This window comes from Lissotriton vulgaris, chromosome 7, assembly GCF_964263255.1.
Source record: "Lissotriton vulgaris chromosome 7, aLisVul1.2, whole genome shotgun sequence".
Classification (NCBI taxonomy): Eukaryota; Metazoa; Chordata; class Amphibia; order Caudata; family Salamandridae; genus Lissotriton; species Lissotriton vulgaris.
Genome location: NC_141695.1, coordinates 661601291 through 661618287, shown reverse-complemented (window position 1 = coordinate 661618287; position 16997 = coordinate 661601291). Strand labels below are relative to the sequence as shown.

Sequence of the window (16997 nt, the reverse complement as noted above, 5' to 3'; positions counted from 1 at the left end):
ATAAGAAAGAGTAATTTCCCTTGTATGAAACTTTTCTATAAAATATTCACACGTTTTGTTGTCTTTTGAAGGAAACCCATAGAAAATGTTTCCCAAAAAGTCTAAAAAAGTACTCCCCAAATATGAGTTCAGAGAAGCTTTTTTACATCTCATGAAAACAACTTACAACGCTTACACATGTGCAACTCAGGTGGTGTACAGTCTTTTTTAAACATTTGTCTTTTCTAGTGTATTGCTTGTTCTTTGACTAATCGTATTGGATCCAGCAAATAATATATCCTTCCCATTCTAAAGCAATACCCTAATACTGCCAGTAAACATTTGAAATGTTGCCTTCTGAGTTTGGCCCACAAATTAAGATTTATAGTACCCAGAGAATTAAATATTTTTGAGTTTCTCTCTAAAACTGTCTATGGAAGTTTTAGACAAAATTAACTTTTAGAAAAATGCAAAACATTTACAAATAGATATAGCTTAACTAATCACATACTATCTAATATAACTCAGTGAATTCACTTTTGTTTTCCTTATGTTGAGACTTTTGGATTATATATATATATATATATATATATATATATATATATATATATATATATATATATATATATATATATATATATATATATATATATATATATTCATACATATATATAAATATATCTGTGGCGAGGCTATGTGAAATACCTATTCGGGAACCGTGGCTTACGTGAAAAGCAAATGGCTCTTTGTCTAGCCTTAGTGCTGTGAGACCGTAATTATGCATACTTATGGGATTTATACAGTGATTTATAGTGTTCTCACATCTATTGTGCAAATGTATGACTAACCATCTGCTCTATTTGGCTTTACCCAATATAGTAATCTCAGCATTTTTTTGTAAATGTTATATTCAATCAAGAGAGAGAGAGAGAGAGAGAGAGAGATGGATATATAGATAGATATATATATAGATAAAGATATAGTCAGTGGATTTTAACAAAAAGAATAAATGCATCAACAGTTACAAAAAACTCTGAAACATTTCCTGCTGCACAAAGCCAGGCCCTTTGATGTGAACTGGCCGGTCTCTTTTTAGTTGCTAATTGCAGTATTTAATTGTTAAAACGACTACTAATGACTAATGAGGTGAACACTCTGCCAAGTCATTGTTAACATGGTAAAATGGCAGAATAGCAGCACAATATTGTCACAAAATGCTGCGCATTATGTCATATAATGTGCCTTCTCCTGTTGCATTAACTAGTCAATCCTGCTGCATTATTTGGTCCTTCCCTGCCGCATAATTCCAATTCCAACCTCAGGGGGGTAGAGGTGGCCTAATGACTAGAGCTGCTGACATTTGCGTTGAGTGTCAAGGTTCAATTCCTGCCCTTAACTCAACATATTGTGTTTCTGGGCCTTAAAATCCTCATGCCTTAAAAAATTGGATAACGTAAAAGTGCTATTTTGCAAAGCACTTTAATGCCCTTTGCCCAAGTATGGTAGTATAAAAATAAAATAAATATAATAAACCCCAACAAAAAATTTGCCAAGCAAAAATCACTGCCAAACCCCCAGAGTTGGTTTCAGTGTACTGTGGGTTCATTTTAGTGCAAATAACAAACAGGTAAAACATTTGGTCCCTCAACCTTCTTCTGACCTAGTTGTTCAACACCAAGCGCTGTATTTTGTTAATGCTATAGATGTACTGAAAGAAAGTAAAAACATACAACTGCCAGTTAAGTTTTTTTATTTGGATGTCTAACTCTCTGCATTGGTATATGGAAGGTCAATTTAATTTTGTATATATTCTTTAAATGTAGTCTGCTTCAAAATATATGCTTCAAAATATGGATCCATATTTCACTGTCATGGCATGAACGTTGCTCAAATTTAAACCAATCTGCTAATGGGTTGGTGGAAAGAAAGAACAGCATGGTCCACGAAGAATGAAGAATACACACAACACATAATGAAATGGTATCAAATACAGATGACCAGGGCAAGAGAGCTCCAATTCCTAACAAAACCTTCTTTCAAATCACCGAAATGTAAACTTTATAAGCAGAATGCCACTTTGGTAGATTTCATCGAATCCAACCATCTACTCGATGTCTCCCAAACTGGCATTCGTCCCAGGCATGGAACAGAAACTGCGCTACTGGCAGTGACGGGGAGGCACGAAAGATCTTGGACCAGGGAGGATCAGCGGCCATAATCCTCCTGGACCTCAGTTCCGCTTTCGACACTGTCAATCATAGTACACTTCTTTCACGGCTTTCTGACATTGGGATTTCAGGCACGGTCATCTCTTGGCTCGAATCGTTCCTCATTGACCGTTCCTTTCAGGTGTTCGAGGGTTCTTCCATCTCTTCAAGCAAATATCTTCCTTGAGGTGTCCCTCAGGGCTCATCCTTGATCCCCACATTGTTTTATGTCTACATGGGGCCACTAGCTGAGGTAGTTCGTCCATTTTGTATTAAAATCATAACATACACGGACGACACCCAGCTGGTGGTCTCCCTCAACCAACTTGACACAAACCCGGACAACCTTAGGACCTGCTTGGAAGAAGTTTCAAACTGGATGACCCAATCATACCTGAAATTGAACGGTGACAAAACCGAGCTAATGTTTTTAGGCAATCCCTCCCCATTAGCTCTTAATTCACTCTGGCCCTCCTCTCTGGGTACGCCTCCCTTACCCAGGGAAAAAATTAAGAGTCTGGGTATATGGCTCGATAAAACCCTCAGCTTAATGCCCAAGCCACCAAACTTTCGGCAACCTGCTTTGGCCTTCTCAGGCTAATTCGGAAGATCCTTCTCTTACTTCCTTTCGAAGCAAGAAAAATAATGGTTCAGGGTTTAATTCTATCCAGACTGGACTTCGGAAATGCCCTGTACCTAGGTGCCCCCCAACTCACACTTAACATTCTTCAGGTGATGCAGAACGCTGCCGCTCGGACTCTCCTTCAAATCCCCCGGCGTCTCTCAATAAAGGCCGGTTTGAGGACCTTACACTGGCTACCAGTAAGGCGTAGGATTGAGTTTAAGACCCTCTGCATCTCCCACCAAGCCTATTGGAAACTGGTCCTCTCATCAATCATCCTTTGATGACCCCTTACAACCCTGTAAGATATCTCAGATCATCTTCCTCTTCACTGGTTACAGCCCCCAGGATTAAAAAATCCAAAAGTGGAGGCTGCTCTTTTTCTTATAATGCCTCCAAACTCTGGAATTCCCTCCCCCTCAATTTACGCTCAGAATCTAATCTACTCTGTTTCCGCAAACAGTTAAAATCTTTGCTGTTCTCTCACCCTGACTAATTTTTTCCCCATCAGCTGGCTTTGTCTGGGACGCCTTAGGGTAACCAGCGCGCTTTATAAATCTTCTTTTCTTTTCATTTCATTCATTCAGAATGAGCAAATGTAGCATGATCTTTCTGGACTTGGAGGCCTATATAAGTAGCAATGTGAGAAACACTAGAATGCACATAAAATATACTGCTACTAATAGCACCTTACATGAGAAAAGATTCCATCCAGAAATCTTGAAGTGGATACAAGCAATGCAACAAGCACCACATTCGCTCATTGTAAATTAGGTACATATTTCAGTTAATCCTGGTAAGCTATAGGCCATGGGAATTAATGCACAACAGTAACATCTCATTCATTATATAGTTTGGGATTGACCAGATACAAATAACAAAAAGAGGAGGTGACATAATAGTATGTTACAGAATGTGGAGTGGAATCAATCTACACACTTGAATTAGATACCAAATAACCAAATGGTCTCAATTTGGAAGAAGAAATGACAATTCATCTTTAAATAAACTGATCAAAACTAACGACACAAAGCAAACCTAAATTAATTTGTTATTCCTAAGGTAAATTATCTCCCACTGGGAATGAATAATATGTGTAAATGATCAATAAACACTGAAAAAGCACATAAAAAACTAAGCAACATCTTACCAACAATGGTAGAAATATAAATGTAAACATAAATAAATGTAGTCCAAGAAATCATGAATATTGTACAGTGAGTATCAATTTGAGTAACAAAATATTTTTATCTGTCACAACCATATAAATATACTACCAATTTTGAAGTATGGTTTCTCTGTTCAGTCAACACATTGCGAAGTGGACTAAATGTAAAATATATAAAACAAAATGCAATTGAAGTACTATATACCAACGCAGAGAATAACAAAGTAATAATCCTGAATAAAAAGGGTCAATCTCTTGGGCAACACATAGGAACATATGCGATGGCAGTTATGTTTTCATTTTCTAGCACCCAAAAGTTGGTGAGGAAAATTAACGGCAGATCATTAACCCCATGGTACAAATTTATTTCTGAATTATAGAGCAGGAAGCCATTCAAAAAACCAAAACCATGTTACCTGTTTGTTATTTGCATTGCAATAAGTGTGCATGGCCCTTTGTAACAAACTCTTTGAGTGCTGGCATAGCAAATTATTTGTATTATTGGTAAATGCGGCTTCTCTCATTGAATACCAGCACCCCAGCACTAGCTCACAAGGGAGCAAAGTGGTTAAAAAAGGACGTAGTCAGTGCCACACAACAAATATATCACTCTATCATTGTTAATGTTTGCTTCTTTCTGAAGAATGCACATCAGCCAGTCTTTATTTTTAACACAACCACTACGATAATAAAGGCCTGCAGGGAATCGTGTTATGCTCAATGTTCGGGAATAGCTCATAAAGTTGTTTTATTGCCTTCGGTAGACTGTGCAAAAAACACTTATGTGTTCTCTTATGTATAAGATTCTCTTTTCATGAGCCATCAAAAAATATAACTTGTAAAAGAATTCTTAAATACAATAATCAACGAGTTAACTCAATTCAATAGCACTTTCAAATATGGAAACAAATATCAGAAAGAACATAAGGAAGGTACTGATAATGTAAAATATTTGTAGATGAAGCAGAGAACAGGATGCACCCATCATCTACCCCCATTGGAATGTGTATAAAGTAGAAGGACACTGAGACAGAAAGATCCAGAATCTGAACCATTGCAAAGAGCAATGCGACAGTGGTGTTTAACAGCTTTTTGAAAAATATAGCCACATTTAATAAGGACATCATGAAATGGGAAGTGCCGAGATAAACACACACACACACACACACACATGTACAAGCACAATCACACAAAATGAGAATATCAGTCAGTTTGTTTTTTCCTCTGGTAAAGTGCAGATGGCAAAAACGTTGCTTCCGATGTGGAACAATCCAACTTCGTACACATTGTCCATCTATTCAACTGCCAGCAAACACAGGCAACATACATTTACGGAGCGCCATGCCTGGCTTCATATTTTGCCAGCACGTTCTTGCATCGACCGAGCTCCTTGCGCAGATCGGCTACTTCCAGGCGCAGAGCAGAATTTTCTTTTTCGAGAAATGATGCACGGATGGCAATCTGGTTCTCCTTTAGCCTTCGGGCGTCTCTTGATCGCTTTGCAGCCATGTTGTTCTTTTTACGCCTTGCCCAGTATTTTTCATCCTGCTCATTAATTAAACGAGGAAAAAAACATGGTGTTAGATTTTAGAAAAATAATACTGATGAGGATATACATTTTTATATTTCCACTACAATTACATTCAATGAAATCATGGAAAATTGCTTTCGATGGCATGCTTTGACCGTATCTTCTTCGCAAAGTGTAAATAGATAAGCCTATGAAACATCTGTAGGACTCTATAGCAGTGAACGTTAATTTGGGATTAATAAGGATTGTGAAAAGCACAGACAAACAATAGTCAATTATGGTTTACTGCGGATCAACCAGTGATTAGTGTGACTGGTCAATGAAAGTGAAAACCAAGGCTCAGATTAATGAAGCTCTTGCATTGTCCTTATGTGACTCAAGAATAACGCAAAGACTTCAGTAATATTTACAAAGCCACGCAAGGGCAATTTGTGCCACCATGCGTGGCTTTATGGTCAGACTGGCCTGCAGTGTAATGAGTCAGTACCCTAAGGCTGATCTGGCAGGCCAATGAGTGGGCATGTTTTTGGCTGTTTGTGGGCCAGTTTTATGGTCTGGTGGGCCGGTTTTTACTGTTGATTTTGCTGATATTACAAGAAACATACCCTGTAGCTAGCACAAATGCATGCAGTCTCCCATACCTTACAAAGCACTCTTACAGTAAGTTCAAAACTGCTCCAGTTTGCATAGTAGGTCACTTTTTTTTATCTTTCAAATTCACTAATGTGGAACACTTTCATTTCGGTAGCCGTGCCAGTTTTTTTCCCCAGTCCGACCCTGCAAGGCTTTGTACAGAAATGAAATGCAAAGCTGCATAACATTTCATTTCAACTTGGGAGGCATTCCATGGGTAAAGCATGGGCATTCCCGCTTATCTATCCATGGATGTTGGCACATTCCAGATTTAATAAAGCTAGTAGAACTCGGAATGCATCAAAATGCTATGCCTTCCCCAGTGCGGTAGAACAAGGAGAAATATATTTATTACTCCTTGTTATTTCCTATTTCCATGTGTGCTGAAGGAAAATGCTCTAAAGATTGTTTTTGTGCAGGAAGGTGTACTTTCCTAAACAAAAACAATCCAGCATGCAACGCAGGCATCCTTGCATGGTGGTGCAAGGGTGCCTGCATTGGCACTAGGCTGCACACAGTGCACCAGTGCAAGGAGAAGGCAGAAATGCTACTTATCTTTGTAAATATGGAGCATTTCTACTCTCTCCTTTTCATGCAATGTAGTGCAGCAACTTTGCTTGCTGCCCTGGGTTGTGTGAAGCATTTTTAAAAGTGCCCCCCAAGATTCTTGTAATTATTAATGTCTTTTTTCTGTCATTGCTAGTACTGATTATATGTTTAAATTAGGGATGATCTATTGTGAAAACATAATGATAATACATTTGCCAAAACATTCATTAAGATAAGAAATGCAACCTACAGTCTTGCTGACAACCTGGCATACATTTCATGTACCAAAATATATTTATGTTGGTGATACAGCCTGACTATTTTAACAATTTTAACAATTTTGACATAAAGCAATGTACAGTCACCAAGGATACTGCCCACAGAGACACATTGTTGATGTTTCCTGTCTGTAACTAATTCTGTTAAGGGATTTTATTATCTTTGCATTCGTTTAAGAGTGAACCTGGGTAGATCAATGGGCGTGGCTACAGTAAAAAGCAGAACCTGTAAGGGGGTACATCATTGCTACAGGCACATAATACATAAAAAGGATGCCTTTGCGCGTAAGTGTCCCATCTCAGTAGGCCACTTATTCACATATATACTGAAGCTCATTTCGAGTTGTGGCAGAGGCCCTGCCGTAAATAGAGTTCCTCTCCACTAGGAAGGACATTTGTACCAAAGTTCAGTTCCAGCCAGTCCGCATTTTCTTTGTTTCTCAGAAGCACACTTGCAAAGTGTGAGTTTCTTTATGAAAACAAGCATTGGCATAGCCTTTAGGTCTCACCTTTGGGGCCTTGTAAGTATTTAACCATGCAATAGTTAATGTTGTTGCACCAAGGATATTGTGCTGCATAACTAAATACTTATAAGGTTCCAAAAGCAAGACCTATTGGCTCTGCACTCACACAATTAACTTCTGAAACCTTGGCCAAGACTCATTTCTGCAGACTCTGGGACTGATGCACGCGGGCACGGACTTCTGAGGCCAGAAAATGTATTCACCAGCAACGTTTGTTTCCATTACGGGGCTGACCGTGATGAATTACACACCAGCGAGGGGCGCCCTCTTCCTTGTCAGGGTGAATATTCATTATGTTTTCAAACATACACAAACTCTGGGAGCGGCTCGAGGTTCGAACCACCATAAAACCGAAACACAAAAAGAACAAGAGTGCGACAAATCTCAAATCACCGGACCATGCTGGTGAAGTGAGCATGCGACGTACAAAAACCCTATTACTCTATGTTACATATTATTTCCTTCAGGAGTCACTTGTCCAGGTCTTCTGGGAAGTGTGAACGCGGGGCAGCGCAAGTGTCAAAGGCCATCTTTTCAACAAACAATTTTAAATTCCCTAAAAAGCATAGCATGATGTCAGCAATTCGAGCAAAGTCCATCCAGAAAGGTCCCTGGCGTCAGAAACACACATTACACATTGAGATCAGCCACAATAGTTTTGGAGACGGGCCCGTCCACCCATCTAAAGAGATAAATCCAGTCAGATTTATTCATAATGCCAAGGAATTAAATTATATTCATAGTTTATGGATTTCAGCCAATGGCAAACCTAGTACTTAGGAGCCTGATGTACAAAGTAGTTTTGCGGTTGTATACCCATTCGATTTGCAAATCCACAGATTCTGCGACATATTAAATGTTTTTTGCAAAATTCAGAAAGCCTTTCTGAGTCGGAATTGCTTTCCTCAACCATAAAAGGGCTTTTACAACCGTTTTTGAAGCACAGAAAGGAGGGGGCATGAAAGTGGTGTTCTCTTCCTACATACCTTTTAAACAGGTATGTATTAATGGTTTATGCCCTTGATAGAGAGCTTATAGCACTGTAAATTGTATGAGTGCACTATACTCATGGTTTAACACACACTTTTTTTTTTTTTTTTTTTTTATCCTCATTTGTGTGCGTAGCTCCAATCTACCAAAACAAAAGAGAAGACCACCACAGAGCAATAGGCCGACCAGTCGTGTATTGTGCCACTCAGCTTGTAGCTGGTAAGGGAAATTATGGAGAGCGAAGTAAGGCCAATTCCACTCAGCACTATATACAGTGACCAATCTTAAACCAGCTCAGGATGGTATCTCAGTTGATAGTGCCCGATTTATCGAGACCCCATTGGTGCCAAGATTGTTAATCTTGTTAACCAGGATGGGCAGTGCGCACGTTAATCATAGGACCTGGGAAAAAAAAAAAAAAAAAAAACCCCAGGATTAGTCACGACTAAACCAGCATTGCCCAAAACGCTCTACTATTTGGATTCCCTGCCCTAGCTAGGTCAAGTTTGGAAATTTGAAAGAGTGATGTTCGCCATTCATGCACTGTAGGGGGTTGAGCGTCTTTCCAATGCCTGCATATCTCCCTGCGTGCAGCAAGTATGGAGTAAAATATCAATTTGGAAGCTGAGTTGCAGATTTTATTTCTCACACCAAAAATAACAAGAACCAAATCTATATTGACCTTTTCACCCAAGGATTCTGACAGCTTATTCTTAATGGCTTCCCAAAATTCTGTTAGATCTGGGCATTCTAGAAACATGTGAGTGTCCGTAGCTTCAATTAACCCACATCTCGGACATTTAATTTAGTTAACCTGTATGGAGAATAATATGCCCTATGTATGGTAAAAAGGTGGTTTCTACGAAGCCACGAAGGTTTAACTAACTTCCATAACAATGAGCATGAGGCGGTCCAGAGCTCTTCTACATCAAATCCTGGCATTAATTCTGCCCACAGCGTGGTTGGTAACTGGAAACTGACATCCATTTCATCTATTATTTTGTTATACACGCTTGAGATTTCTTTTTTTGCCACCGGACTATCTACTCAACAGTTGACCAGGTCGCTAAGGCCACCTATATGTTGCTTGTTACGTCTTGCTGGCAGATCTTTATATGCCTGAGCCCAGCTGGAAATCTGAATATATTTAAATCTTGACAACCCTGGACCAACTTTATTGCTAAGATGATCCCATGGAAGTAAAGACCCGTCCAAAAACAGGTCTTCCCAGCAATGGATATCAGCTTCTAATAGTGATTTGTTAAGAGCATCTGTTGTCCATATGGGTGGGTTGGGTAGGTTCCATATTGGAGCCTTTGCAGAATAATAGCCAATCTTTATCGCTTGCCTAATTTTATACCACGTGGATATAGACCCTTTTAGAACTTTCAGTTTTATCTTTTTAAAGAATTTGGGATCACCAAACTTAAACAAAAAACTGGCATGATCAACTCCCTCACAATCTAGTAAAGTGGAAAAAAGCGGGCCCTTCCCTGTAGATGTGGGGATTTTAAACAGCATACGCATATGCGATAATTGGAACGCCCATGCGTATATTTGAAGGTCAGGGCCAACCAAGCCCCCTTTCTCCCTACGACGCCTAATTTTTTTCCACGAGATTCTGGCACTTTTATTATTCCAAATGAAGCTAGTAATCGAGCTCTGCAATTTAGAAATTAACTTAGGATCGAAATAAAGTGGTATAGTGTTAAATAAAAAAGAAACTTTCGGCAAAATACTCATCTTCACCAAATTAAGTTTACCCAAAATGGAAAGTGGGAGATGAGACCAGCCTCTCATAAGTTTCCGGCACTCTGCAGCTACTTTATTAAAGTTTAGAGAGGCAATAGTGTTGATATCATTAACTATATTTACCCCCAGATACCGAATTAGACTTTTTGATGTCCCATTATTATTTGTTCTATTGCAATTCCAGGACATTGATTCTGTTTTGAGGGCATTGATTTCGTACCCGGACACTTTCCCAAATGTAAGGGCCTGTTCAACTACCTCAGGGTATGCCTCTTCATAGCTTGTGGAGAAAATCATGATGTCATCAGCATAGAGTGCCACCTTCTTATCCCAACCACCAAAGCTAAAGGAGTTAATAAGACTATTATTCCTAAGCATTTGAGCAAAGGGTTCTATGTAAACGTCAAAAAGAAGAGGGGACAGGGGGCAACCCTGTCTGGTTCCTCTCATGACCTTAAAGGGTTCTGTCAAACCACCATTAATTAACAATGAGGCGGATGGGTTACGGTACAGGAGCTCTATGGTCCTCCGAAATCTGTCCCCAACGTTAAACCTCTTCAAAGCCTCCGATAGGTATAACCAGTTCACTCTATCGAAGGCCTTGGTGGCGTCAAGGGTAAGCACAACCAGTGGAATTTGCTCCTTTATAGCAATGTCTATTGTACCAATCAATTCATACGTAAGATCGCCAAGCTGTCTCCCTTTAATAAACCCCTTTTGTGTAGGATCTATAATATCAGGGGTCACCTGACCTAGCCGATTTGCTAATATAGAAGTAAAAATCTTGTAATCGGCATTTAATATGGAGATGGGTCTGTATGAGCCACATTCAGAAGCGGGTTTGCCAGGTTTCAGGATGAGGGTAATAGAGGCATTATTCCATGATTCTGGTGGTAATTCGCCTTCTCTAAGAATTTGGTTGAACAAAGTGGCCAGCACTGGAGCGACCTCCGAGACAAGTTTTTTATATATCTCGCAAGGCATACCATCAGTACCTACCGCCTTTCCGCTCTTGGATTTCTTAATGGCCTCCTCAACCTCTATTATGGTTATTTCTTTATCTAATGAGCGGGACTGCTCAATAGTTAGGGACGGAAGAGATATACCTTCAAGCCAATTAATTATGTCACTCTGTTTGGGCTTAAGATCATCTTGGTATATAGACTCAAAAAAATCCCTAAAGACTGCTCTAATTTCATCATCCCTGGAAACAGTGCCCTGAGGAGTAGTGACAGAACAGATATTGTTACGGACCCGGTCAGATTTTGTTTTCCAGGCGAGTAATTTTCCTGCCCCCTCCCCATATTGGAAATGTGAGAGTTTGCTTGCCTCCCATCTCTGAATGACCCTCTTCTCCAGAACTGTAGACAATAAAAGCTTCAACTCATTCAATTCCGCTTGTTTGATATTAATGGCTGAATTATCCATAAGGGTAGTATTGTCTAATTCCCTTTGTACATTCAAAATATTTCTTTCGATAGAGGTTACTTCGTCTGTATATTGTCTAGCACGATAAACTACTTTATTTTTAATAAGGCCTCTTAAAGTACTTTTGAACGCGTCCCAAATAATTCCTTTGGGGGCTGTTCCCTCATTAGTACTAAAGAAGTATCTTGTCTCTGATAGTAAGCATGTAATATCTTCCGTTGAAGAGAGAAAAGATCTGTCAAAAGACCATATTCTAGTAAGAGGTGTCATCGCCAGTTTTAGATCTAACACTAATGCAGAATGGTCAGAGAGATGTAATGGATTATGCTTTATTCTGGTGACGTTATCAGCTAAAGCTCTACTTGTAAGAATAAAATCAATTCTGGATCTGTGTCTGTATTTCCAGTTTCTAAACGAAAATTCTTGCTTTGGACCCTCTTTGAATCGCCAAATATCTATATAATCATATTGTTTCATTAAACCTAGTAGACAGTTTCTAGATTTAGAGATGGTTTTCTGCTTACTATTAGGTGATTTATCCAAAAGTGGATTCAAAATTATGTTGAAATCCCCTGCTATAATAACAGGGTCAGGAAAATTAAGCAGATGGCTAAAAAGGGTTTCTAATACTGAGGGGTCGTCTATGTTGGGACCGTAATATCCTACAAGAGTTAGCTTAGTGTCACCTAATTCTACTGCAACAATAGCCCATCTCCCTCCGGAGTCTACTTTCTGGTGTCTTAATTTAAATACCACTGATTTTTTGAATATGATCGAAACCCCCCTTGTGTTGGAACCTTGTGTTGTTGAAATAGCTGATTCTATCCATCTATTTCTATGAACCAGATCAAGCATTTCAGTCTCGGTTAAATGCGTTTCCTGGAGGATAATGATCCCCGCATCGCAGTCACGGAGATACTGCATAATTTTGTTAGCCCGCGGTCTGGTGCGAAGACCATTAACATTCCAGGATAATATTTTTAGATTAGCCATAGGTCACTTATTAAGGCTGACTGTAAGAAAGAGAAGCTGGAAAATTCAGGAAAGTTATTGCTATATAGTTTAGGATGAGAAAAAAACATAATGTTAAGGAAAATGTTTACTAATAACGATTGGAGCTTTTTTTCAGAAATATAATTGTGTCCCTTTACCTCCCCATTCCCCCCCTAAACCCACCCTGGGAAAACCCCGTACTCACCAACCGGAAAGCTTCCGGAAGTAAGTGCCCCTAGCTCTTCCCCATCTCGTCGCAATGTGCCTTTAGTATCTAGAAAGTGGCTCACCGTTTACTTTTATAGTTGACTTAATTGCTAATAATGTGAGTGAAGTTATGTGATTTTTTTTTTTTTTTTTTTTAACTTTCTTACCCCACCAATTTTTTTTTAAATTTTTTTAAAATTTATTTTGTATGTTTTGATATGTTTTTTTTTTTTTCGAATGCTTTATTCCCCCGTATGTTTAATGTTTTATATATATATATATTTTTTTTGGGGGGGATAAGCTTTATGAGCTTGTCAGTATCATTTATTAGACTTTACATTATGGAACCACATGACAGCTACCCAACAATTGTGGGGTGTTACTCAAGAAGATATTAATTAGTGATTAGTGTTATCTCCTCAGAACTTGGTGTCACTCTCTTTGTTTCTTATTGCCGAGAGACAGTAAGAGGTCATCAGCAGCTTGCACTGATCTGATGTTGTGCATTTTGTTATCGATCATGATTTTAAGGGATGCAGGGAAGCCCATCTGTACTGTCGCGCCTAGCTTGCGGAAAGCGTCCATCCTTTGTCCAAGCCCCCATTGTTTGTCCAGGGTGAAGCGGGACAGATCAGAGCGGATCTGAAAATTATAGCCTTTGTATGCCTGTGACTTAAGCTTAAGTGCCTGGTTCAAAATATGTTCTTTTACGGAGTAAGTGTGGAAATTAACGAGAATCTTCCTAGGCTTGGTCCTCTGGGTGTTGCGTCTGAAAGGATCTCGGTGTATGCGCTGAATTTCCGCTGCTAGCTCTTCAGTAGTTTGAGAAAGATTTAGAGTTTCTTTTAATAAGGTAATAATATAACTCTTAATATCCTCCCCTTCGCTTCCTTCCGGGATATTCAATATGCGTATATTACACCTTCGTGCATTGTTTTCTAAAGTCTCCATTCTTTCAGAGAGTGCCTGGTCTTCTTTCCTAAGCTTAACAATATCCTCCACAGTGCCTTCTGCTCTCATTGATATTTGGCCCACTGTCTCCTCCAAAGCTTGAGTTCTTCACGTCAGGTTGCCTAGTCTCTCATCAAGAGACTCGCAAAAACTTCTTATCTCCCTCTGATTAGAGGCTGACTCTGCAAATCCTTGTTTGATCTCTGCAGATAAAGCCGCAAACATTGCGTGTATAGATGCAACAGACACTGTCTCTATGCCAGAACCCACCTCTTCACTTAACTCTTTTGGCGTGCCCGAGGAGGTTTCAGTGAATATCTCAGCCTTGAAATTATCTTCGATATTAATATTGTCGATAGGGTTCCTGACTACATCGTCTCTAGCAGCTACTGTATGCTTAGGTAATAGCACTTCGTCCACTGCCACTGCCACTGCTACTAAATTTTCATCAACTATTGTGGCTTGGCCCATAGTATTTTTAAGTTTTGAGCTCTCCAAGTCAATCTCTGCTGATGAAGTCTCCTCTGCTAGCGCAGTGTGAGGCAGACCGTTGCTGGTAGTATGGTTTTCAACTAGCATAGATGGTGTCTTGGATGGCTGTGCGGCCTCTAGATTTTCCATGGTCTCGAAACCAAAATTGGAGGTGCCGCTACTAGGCTGAAATTGCTCTCTCTCAGGTTCAAAATCTGGGGAACCACTTTAAAATATGAGCGCAGGGAGGGGGTCACTCTGGGGATAGGAGCTGCAGAGGGTTTAGCCTTGGTACGTTTTCTTCCCCTTTTTGTTTTCACCTCAACTGAGAGATATGAGGAAGTTTCTTGATCTGACTGCGGGCTTTTCACTGTCTCAGGTACCTTCTTATCAGTTTCCGCCGCAATATCTTGAAGTATGCTCTTTCCTCTCTTCCTGCGAGATACTACAGCCCCCACTGAGACCTTAGTTGCGCCTTTCCCTCTTAGTTTCCTAACTGACTCCGCAGCACTCATGTATGCCTGAGTTTGGCAGAAAGAAGCGCAGCAAGCACCGCTTTCAGATCGTTCATTCACACACAATCAAACTCCACTTACTGCGATTAACTTGGAGGTTCCATCTATTGAGGCAATGCCCTTGCATCGAAAAGCAAAGTTTTCTTGCGGTACAGCAGCTGGCAAAACGAGAAATCCAATGCCCGAGAAACAGGGAGCTCCGCTTGTGTGTACAATTCCATAGAGACTTTGGACACGTCTCAGTTTGTGCAACTCAGCGGCGGCTCGCCTCCACGGATGCAGCGCAGGTGGGGGCTTGCAGTGTGTTGGGCGTTCACTACCTCGTACGCCGCCGTGATTGCTGGAGCTGCCGTGTCCTGCCTCCAGACCGCTGGTCCTAAGAAGAACAACTCGACACATCGAGCAGTGAGTTTAGCGAAGTGCACTTACGGTAGAATGACATGAAAACCAAGTGAAAGCCATAAAAACCGAAGGTTCGGTATATCGGTGTTTCAAAAGCCAAAATTCGAGAGTTAAAGAGCTGGCGAGTCACGCTCTAATTATTAATCAACACGGCATCCAAAGGACGAGAAGGAGCGGAGCACTGCTGCAGTCAGCCGACTGCCGCCATGTTTTCCCAATTCTTTTGGTTTAACACACTCACATGTATTTATATAGTTTGCAGGGTTTCATGATTATTAAGATGCATGTATTTGGGTTATATTAGCATCAAAATGTAGTGTACACATTTAAGTAGGCCTTTGTATGTATTAAAGAACTTATAATTCCTGTATGTCTAATGTGCAAGATGAAATTATACTTGTGTAATGTAATTTGTATTTAGTTTAAGTTGACTGAATTGTAGGCCCAAACTGTAGGTTGTTTTGAGTTTCGTTTCTCCTTGGTTGCTCAAGAATTATATTTAAATGAATCCTTTTTTTGCTTGAAGACAGCATGTTCTCATCCTACTGCAGGTGTCGGAATTCAACCTCGTTTTTCTTAGAATCAAGGAGATACTCGGAATGTCTTTGAAGAAGTCTGAAAGGTGAAAAGGGAGGACGTCTTTCGTGTCTGGCCTATCTGGGAACCAAAGCCACTGGAAGAATAGTCAAATTAATTAAAGGCTTCTGTTGAAACTTACTGAAGGATGGTGCCAAGGAATATGACGTATTGTGGGTTGAACATTTTCTTTTTGTATGATGCGCAGGGACAGTTTAGGGGGACTTCTACTTATTTCGGAGGAGAAGGAGCATCTTAGAGCGAGCTCCATAGCTTTAAGCTATCAGACACATTTGACGTGAGTACTTCTTACGAAGTCAACAAGTGTTGACACTTTTGGGATAGGCTATTGGGAAATAGGTAGGTCTCCCATTTAGAGCAGAGTAAGGAAAGATGCATTTGGTTTTCTCGCAAAAGAAAAGAGAATTGGACTTTGTTGTATTTTGATTTTGGAGTTTAACATAATATGCCTCTTATGCCGAATGAATTATAGACATAGACTCGGCTCTGTATTGATTTTTATTTACTTATATACTCTGATATTGAGGTGTGTTTATATTCAATTATTTTTGGCCTTATAATAAATCCACAAAACAGGAATTCGGAGTCTGTGGTCCTTTTAAAGCATGTCTAATTGAAAGTATAATCTTAATTGGTTTTACTCCCCTCCACACTTTTTAGCAGGCAATAAAAGACAATCTGCCTTGAACTTAGTAGGGAAGGTAAGGAGCAAAATTTAGCGTCACCACCCTCAATTGCAGTCGCAAATCATTAATCAGATATTCACCCCAAGTTGGTGTGGTAACTGATGCGCAATGGAGAAGCTGTCCTCAGAAACACCTTCCCCTTTGGTAATCATGTAGCCCACTATTCATCATGTAGGCCATCATTGGAGACCACTACCTGCTCTCCAGGGGAAATATTAATTTTAAAAGCAGCACCTATCCCATTTAATGTCCCTTTAATGCAGGGACAGGGGTCTGCAGTTTCTTGCTAGCCTCCATCTCTGCATTTGCAGCCAAACCCAAGGGAAGGTTGCCTTCTGTAATAAATATTTATTAGGCATGTTGTTTTACAATCCCCTGTGAATGGACAATTTGCAATGTGACTTATTAATACATAGTTCACATCACAAATTGCACAGCCATTCGCAAATCAGTTGGTGTGAAAATTGCACATCCATGTTTGCAAATGTATACATATACACCTAGCCCTATATTC

The 16997-nt window shown here is 39.8% G+C and overlaps 1 protein-coding gene across 2 annotated transcripts in view; it reads right to left on the bottom strand.

Moving 5' to 3' along the window:
- Positions 1–1453: 1453 nt before the first annotated feature.
- The window catches only part of HLF (HLF transcription factor, PAR bZIP family member), a 246212-nt gene continuing 230668 nt past the window's right edge, over positions 1454–16997 (bottom strand). Inside the window, exon 4 of one of the 2 annotated variants that reach the window (XM_086930866.1) lies at positions 1454–5524. In XM_086930866.1, coding sequence (XP_086786992.1) covers positions 5306–5524 — 219 coding nt within the window. In that variant the 3' untranslated portion in view covers positions 1454–5305. The remainder of the gene's footprint in view (positions 5525–16997) is intronic. The other variant, XM_086930867.1, reaches the window with a different exon arrangement.